Raw genomic sequence first — 7371 nt, 5'->3', positions numbered from 1 at the left:
TGGGTGCATGGGGGCTCTACGGGGTATGGGAGCATGGGGGGTATGGGAGGTCTGCAGGGCTGGGGGATGTGGGGGCTATAAAGGCTATGGGGGCTATACAGGGTATGGGAGGTACGGGGCATGGGGGTATGGGGGCTGTGGGGGGTACGGGGCATGGGGGTATGGGGACATGGGGAGGCTATGGGGGGCTATAGAGGCTCTGGGGCTTATATGAAGTATGGGACGTATGGGTGCATGGGGGTATGGGGTCTATGGGGGGTATGGGGGCTATAAGGGGATACAGGAGGTATGGGGGCATGGAGGGTATGGGAGGTATGGTGGGGTGGGGGGTCTGGGGGCTATGGGGTCATGGTGGGTATGGGGGCTATAAAGACTATGGGGGCTATATAGGGTATGCAAGGTATGGGTGCGTGGGGGGGTATGGGGGCTATAGGGGTCATGGGGCATATGGGGAACATGGGGGCTAGGGGGTACAGGGGGTATGTGGACTATAGGGGGTATGGGAGCACAGGGGGACTTGGGAAGTATGGGGGGCATGGGAGGTCTGGGGGGATATGGGGGACATGGAGGGGCCGGGGGATTATGGGGGGCACGGGAGGGTATGGGGGGTATGGAGGGACGTGATGGGGTATGGGAGGGTACGGGGAGGTATGGATCATGTGGGGGACATGGCAGGGTGTGGGGCTATGGGGGTATGGGAGGACACGGGGGGTAGGGGGGCCATGGGGTGCGGGTGGTAAGTGGGCAGATAGCAGGGAGAGGGACAGTGACAGGAATGGGAGATGGGAACAGATGTGGGAATGGGGATGGAAGGTGGGGCAGGGCAGAGGACAGAGGTGGGGACAGGGTGACAGCTCAGACGCAGGGGCTGGCACACGGGTGAGGCACTGGGGAGAGGGGACAGGGACAGGGCAGAGGCACCATGGCTACTGGGCTCCCCCTCCTGCTGCCACCTCATGTACGGTAGCCCTGGCTCCCCAGGGAAGGGGACCTCCCCGAGAGGGGGACCCCAGCTGGGGAGGGGGCCTGGCCAGGAGAAGGGGTCCCGGCCAGGAGAAGGGGTCCCTGCAGGGGTCCCACAGCCCCAGCCCTGGTAGGGTTCTGAGCAGGGGAAGGTTCTCCCATCCCTACTGTCCCCTCGCAGGAGTGTCATGTGTGTCCTGTGGGGTTGTGCACATCCCGTGGAGCCACATGTCCCCCATGGATGTCCCATGGAGCTGTACACATCCCATGGAGACATCCATGTCCTATGGACCTATGGACGTCCCATGGAACCATACATGTCCCTTGGAGCTGTGGCTGTCCCATGGACCCACAGATGTCCCATGGAGCTCTGATGTCCCACAGAGCCGTTTGTATCCCATGGACCTATGGATGGCCCAAGAAGCCACACACATTCCATGGAGCCATATGTGTCCCTTGGAGCTGTGGCTGTCCCATGGAGCTGTGCGTGTCCCATGGACCCCTGGATGTCTCATGGAGCCATCCACGTCCCATGGATGGGTGTCCCATGGAGCCATATGTGTCCCTTGGAGCTGTGGATGTCTCGTGAAGCCATCTATATCCCACAAACCTATGGATGCTCCACAGAGCCATTTGCACCCCATGTGTGTCCCACGATGCTGGTCCCACACTTGTGTGTCCCCCTGCGGGGCAGTGCTCAGGGCAGGAGCCCCCCCACGCTCCCATTTTGGGCTCCTCTATGGAAGCCGCACAGGAACCCGGATGGGTGACCACCTTCCGCCGCGTGGCTCTGGAGCTGGATGGGATTCCGGGCTGTTGTTACACGGGGATGTTTTGCCGTGCGGTTAAACCGGCTCCGGTTGCCGATTGTGGGTGGAGGGGCCCTGCCCGCCCTGAGATTAAACCCCCACAATTGCAACAGGGCTGGGGATGGGGGGGACACCAGGGTCACACCCAGACCTGTCCCGTGGGCATCCAGTGGCTGTGGGAGCTGGGATGCCATGGCACTGAGTCCCCATCCCCGGCGTGGCCCCTGCCAAAAGCAGGTCAGCGCCGGGACCTGTGTGACAGCTAATCCTCCCGGCAAATCCCCACGCTGGCACGTGCCAGGCACACGTGGCTGGAGCAGGACCGGGATGGTGGCACCATCAGGGCTGCCTGGCATGTGCCAGGATGGGGATGGTTGGGTGGGGGGTGGTTGAGATTTTGGGGTACTGGGGTGTTGACGTGTGCCCGTGTCACCCAGGCGTGTGCCCACGCATGTGCTGTGGCGGCTGTGGCTGTGGGGTGCAGGGATGGGGTGCCCATGTGTGCAGGGCTGTGCGTGTCCCTGTGCACCCGTGGCTGTGCCCCTGAGGGCACGCGTGTCCCCGTGGCACCCACGTGTGCCCCTGCACCCGCAGGGAAGCAGGGCCATGGGGGGTAGTGTCCCTATGCCAGTCCCTGTCCCAGTGCTGGTCCCTGTCCCTCTGCCACCCCTTGGCCTTGGCTCGGCCCTGGCTGCCACTTTCTGTCCCTGTCCCTCTCCTGGTCCTGGTCCCAGTCCCTGTCCTGGTCCCGGCCCTTGTCCCTAGCTCGGCCCTGGGTGCTGCTCTCTCTCTGTCCCTGTCCCCACTCTCGCTCCCAGTGCCGGTGCCAGTCCCTGTCCTGGTCCCCATCCCCGTCCTCACCCCTGTCTCCGCCCCCGGTGCCGGTCCCTGTCCCCGTGCCAGTCCCCATCCCCGTCCCTGCTCCTGGCCCTGCTCCCGGTGCCAGTCCCTGTCCCCGTCCCCGCTCCCGGTGCCAGTCCCTGTCCCCGTCCCCGCCCCTGGCCCCGCTCCCGGTGCCGGTCCCTGCCCCGGTGCCCATCCTCGTCCCGCCGCCGCCGCCCGCGCTGGCGCCGCGGGCTCTCTTGCGCCCTCTCGCGGCGGCCGGCGGTGCGGCGGGTCCTCCGCGCCGGCAGGGGGCGCGGCAGTGCGGTGCGGGCGGCGCGGCGATGGCGGCGCTGCGGGCTGCGCTGCTGGCGCCGCTGCTGGCGCTCTGCCGGGCCGTGCCGGGGCCGGCGCCCGCCGCCCGCGTCGAGGTGGCGGTGTCCGGGCCCGGGCCGGGGGCAGGGGCCGGGAGCGGGGCGGCGAGTGGGGCCGGGGCGGCCGCAGGGGCCGGCGGCTCCTACACGCTGCGCGGGGCCGTGCTGGGCGCGGGGGGCGGCCGGGCCGGGCCGGGCCGGGGGGTCCCGCGGGGCGGGGAGGAGGAGATCCGCGGCCGCCTGCTGCTGGTGAGCGCCGGCCCGCGGCACCGGGGGCTGGGGGCTCGGGGGGGGCGCTGGGGAGGGCAGCGGGTGCTGGGAGGCACTGGGGAGGGAGCAGTGGGCGCTGGGAGGCACTGGGGAGGGGGCCGTGGGCGCTGGGAGGCGCTGGGGAGGGGGGCAGAGGGTACTGGGGGGCACAGGGGAGGGGGCAGTGGGTGCTGGGAGGCGCTGGGAAAGGGGCAGTGGGCGCTGGGAAGCGCTGGGGAGGGGGCAGTGGGCGCTGGGGAGGGGGCCGTGGGCGCTGGGAGGCGCTGGGGAGGGGGCCGTGGGCGCTGGGAGGCACTGGGGAGGGGGCAGAGGGTACTGGGGGGCACAGGGGAGGGGGCAGTGGGTGCTGGGGGGCCAGTGGGTGCTGGGAGGCACTGGGGAGGGACAGCCGGCACTGGGGGGTACAGGCTGGGGGCAGCACAGGGGGAGCCACCAACAGAGCGGGGGTGCAGGCAGGGGTGGAGGTGCAGCGGCCAGGTCCTGTCCCCTGTGCCACCCTGGCTGCTGTCCCCATCCCTGTGCCGTGCCCAGCTCCCTGGGGCACTGGGGACGCGGGGTGTTTTTGGGGGTGCCCTGAGCCTCGAGGTGTCCATACCAGCTCTCACCCCCACTGGTGCCGCCGTGCCCCCCAGGTGGGACACACGGAGCCGGAGCTGGGCGCTGCCGACAGCTGGATCGGTGTGGTGCCCGTGGGCGAGGAGCCAGCCGAGGTGCCGCGGGGTGCCAAGGAGGAGTCCTTCACCGCTGCCGTCGTCAGCAAGGTGCCCGTCTGCTCCTGGCACAGGGCACCTGTGGGGTGTCTCCTTGCCAGATGTGGGGGGTCCTGGCCTGTGCTTGGTGGTAGGGGGGGTCTGTGACGGGGCTCCCGGGCAGTGCCAGCGCCCCTTGGGTCCCTTGCGATACTCCAGCCAGAGCAAAGAGGCACCGCGTCCTGCCTGTTCCCTGCAGCGGGACGGGAGCTGGGCTGTGCAGTGCCCTGAGCTGTGCCCTCTGTCTCCACAGATGAAGCGAGCGCTGGTGCTGGGGGCGTCAGCCCTGCTTATCCTGGCTCTGAACCAGAATGCCATTCGGGAGGTAGGAGAGTCCCGGCAGCGGGTCCCCGAGCTGGTCTTGGGCCCTGCTGATGGCTGTTGCTTTCCTTTCTGGTGCAGCTGGATGTTTCCCAGCTTCTTGCCAAGCCTGTGATCGTGATCCAGTCCTCGGACAACGTCACCAAGCTGTTGGGAGCGCTGCTGCGGTAGGGGCTGGGGCAGCGGGGAGGGGGGGATCGGGCACGAGCCATCTCTCTGCACCTGGTTGCCTGCCTGGCTGTGACAGCCGGGGGCTGCCCTGGGGTGGTCCCTCACACAGCGCGTCACATGTGCCGGGCTGGTGTCGAGCTTGTGCTGTGCAGAGGCCGGCTGGGGCTGAGACTTGTTTCCCGGGAGGGTTTGAATCAGATCCAGCCCTTCCTCGGGGCTTGAGCCCTTCCACGCGTCCCCACGTGGCAGCTGGGACTGACAGTGGTCTTGGCCAAGGTCTTTAGGACTCTCAGTACAAATCAGCCAGACCAGCTGGTTATCAGCATCCCCGCTGTCTTTGTTGGGGTTTATTCTACCACCTACAGTGACAGGACCCCCTTGGTCCTTCTTACGCGTGGTAAATCAGTGCTGCTGCTGTGGTGTCACAGATGGGGAAACTGAGGCACAGCGCTGGGAGGAAGAGACCTGTGCAGGGTTGCTCAGGGGGGCTGGGCATGGCTGGGGAGCGGGGGTCTTGCTGTCACCTCCCCTGTGTGTTCCTCTGTCCCTGGTGACCCTCCCTTGCCTACAGCTCAGCAGGGGCTTCCTGGCCCTGTGGAGAAGGGGGTGCTCCCTGGCATTGGGGTGCTGTGGGCCCATGGGATTGACGCTTCTCTTGCTTTTTGTTTGCAACAGGGGGCTCCAGGCTACAGCGAAGATCACGTACCAGGCAGTGCTACTGGAGAACCTGGTATGTAGGCCTTCCTTCCTCCTCCTCCTCCTCCTCCTCTCTTTCCTGGTGGGAGGGCATGGGCATGGCTGTGCGCAGCCAGACTTCCCTGACCGATGGGGAAGCTGAGCTGCAGGGAGCAGGAGCCAGATCCACGAAAGCTCTTGAAGCTGCCGGTTCCTCGGTTCCCCCAGAGAGTCGCTCCGTGGGAGCGGGGCAGCTGGCAGCCACCAGCAGTTCCTCCTGCCCTTGACCCGTGTGGTTCACCCAGCGTGGCAGGCCCCCCCAGGCTGGAGCAGTGCTGCGAGCCAGCGCGGCCACCAGCAATGCTGTCTCCTGCCTTGCAGGGAGTGACGCTCACCCTCTGGTCGACCTGCGGCCTCTCCCGAGGGGGGCTCTACGGGGAGTGGCAAGGGGTCATCTGCACGGGGGAGAACAGCTCGCAGGTCCAGGTACGCGTGCGAGGGAGGGTCCTTGGCGTGGGGGCAACGGTGGTGGCGGGGCTGGGAGCAGAGGGCTCTGCTTCGCCCCCCACCCCAGTCACTGGCTGCCCGCCGGCGCTGTTCCTGCAGAAGTACCTCCAGCAGCTGTGGAACACCATCCTGCTGATTGCCCTGCTCCTCTGCACCGGGGTGATCGTGCAGGCTCAGCGGCAGTCACGGCAAGACCTGTTGGAGCAGGATGCTGAGGTGGGAACATCTCCACTCTGCCTCTCACTGGGGAGACTGGCAGCCGGGGTCTGACCTTCTGCTCTGCTTCTGTAGCTGGACCTGAAGCAGCACATTCGGCAGCGACTGTTGGCACTGAAAACCCGGCGGTACCATCCCGGCAAAGCACTTCGGAGCCGGGCCTGTGAGATTGATAGCTGTGCTGTCTGCTTGGACCAGTTCCACAAGAGCCAGGTAGGGACTGCGGGGGACTGGTGCTGTGCTGGGAGACCTGGAGCCTGCCCTGGTCAAAGCCTGAGGCCACCATACTCATGCCATCCCTTTGGAGCCCAGGGCCGAGCCTCCCCTCGCTCACTGGGGCTGGGGTGTCCCTGCCAGGTGGCTGCATGGCACAGGATTGTTCCCTTCCCTGGGGCAGGGCTGCAGCCCAGCCGCTGCGGTGATGGTACCCCTGCCTGGCTCCACTCGTTTCTGCCATCTGCTTCCCTCCCTGCAGTGGCTGCGGGTGCTGCCCTGCTCCCATGAGTTTCACCGGGACTGCGTGGACCCCTGGCTCCTGCTGCAGCAGACCTGCCCGCTCTGCAAGCGCAACATCCTGGGTAAGAGCCACACTGGTGCCCAGCTGTGCCCTCCACAGCGACCAGGGAGTGCGTGGGGGCTGGGGTGGGGCCTGAGGAGGAGTTGGAACCCCCCAGGCTCCCTGTGTGATGGCCCTCCATCCTTCTCCCTTGCAGGGAACTGCTGCACAGAGAGCTAGCTGGCCCGACAGACGCACTCCAGGGACAGACCCATCGCTGCTCCGGGGAGAGGGAGGGGGGCAGGGGGTGCTCAACGAGCGGCACTTGCTGCCAGAGTGGGGTCGGTGTGGCTGTGCCCGTTGCAGTGCCCGGCCGTTCAGAGAATGAAAGATCTCGGGGCAATCCCTGCTGGGCACGAGTAGAGGGTGGGGGGACACACCAGATGGCCAGTACCGGGGTCTGGGGGAGCGGGTGCAGGGAAAGGAAGCTGCAGGGGCACCCATGGGTGTAACAGGGTGGGGACATGGAGACTGGAGGCAGGGAGAGCCCTGGCCTGGCTGCTCCCTTTCCCTGCTCGTAGTAATTTTTTCTAAGTCTTTTTTCTTTTTTATTTCTATTTTCCCATGGCCGTGGCAGGGTGGGCAGAGCCCAGGCGGGAGCCATGCTGTGCCCGAGCCTGACGGGGGGCCTGGCTGTGGCGGGAGCCCCTCCGCACCATGTGGACGTCGCGGGCAGATCTGCCAGGGCCGGGGGGCTGCAGCTGGCAGGGCTGCTGGGCGACCCGCCACCTCGCTGCGGGAGGGCAGGGCAGCTGAACGCTTTATTTAACTTATTAGAAAGGACGGCAGGAACCAGCTGCAGAGACCAAACACGGGGCTTGTTTGACTGAACACTGGCGTGCCGTGTGCCCTGACCGGCTCCTGTTCCATGCAGCGCGGCACGTGTGTCTATTAAATACAGAGCAAGGACAGGCTGCCGTGTCTTGTGTTGGGGGGAC

At 66.6% G+C, this 7371-nt stretch overlaps 1 protein-coding gene across 2 annotated transcripts; it reads left to right on the top strand.

Annotated features, from left to right (window-relative positions):
- The first annotated feature begins 795 nt into the window (after positions 1–795).
- On the top strand, positions 796–7342 carry RNF215 (ring finger protein 215). 2 transcript variants are annotated; one of them, XM_080366476.1, is made up of 10 exons: positions 810–3217; positions 3871–3999; positions 4241–4312; positions 4390–4475; positions 5155–5209; positions 5536–5640; positions 5761–5877; positions 5953–6090; positions 6353–6455; positions 6591–7342. In XM_080366476.1, the coding sequence occupies exons 1-10, from the start codon at positions 2939–2941 to the stop codon at positions 6611–6613; spliced, it is 1107 nt and encodes a 368-aa protein (XP_080222602.1). In that variant the 5' UTR covers positions 810–2938; the 3' UTR covers positions 6614–7342. The 2 variants fall into 2 exon arrangements, with proteins under 2 accessions (XP_080222603.1, XP_080222602.1); XM_080366477.1 differs by lacking the exon at positions 4241–4312 and having other exon boundaries at positions 796–3217.
- Positions 7343–7371: the final 29 nt, after the last annotated feature.

This window comes from Falco punctatus, assembly GCF_963210335.1.
Source record: "Falco punctatus genome assembly, chromosome: 1".
Taxonomy (NCBI): domain Eukaryota; kingdom Metazoa; phylum Chordata; class Aves; order Falconiformes; family Falconidae; genus Falco; species Falco punctatus.
The sequence above is the reverse complement of the archived record's forward strand: the minus strand, read 5'-3'. Positions and strand labels throughout refer to the sequence as shown.

Excerpts from the sequence above, each read along its gene's own strand:
- RNF215 (XM_080366476.1), top strand. The coding sequence starts at position 2,939 with ATGGCGGCGCTGCGGGCTGCGCTGCTGGCGCCGCTGCTGGCGCTCTGC. Across the intron at positions 3,218-3,870 it reads TCCGCGGCCGCCTGCTGCTG|GTGGGACACACGGAGCCGGA; the intron begins GTGAGCGCCGGC and ends CGTGCCCCCCAG. Across the intron at positions 6,091-6,352 it reads ACCAGTTCCACAAGAGCCAG|TGGCTGCGGGTGCTGCCCTG; the intron begins GTAGGGACTGCG and ends CCCTCCCTGCAG.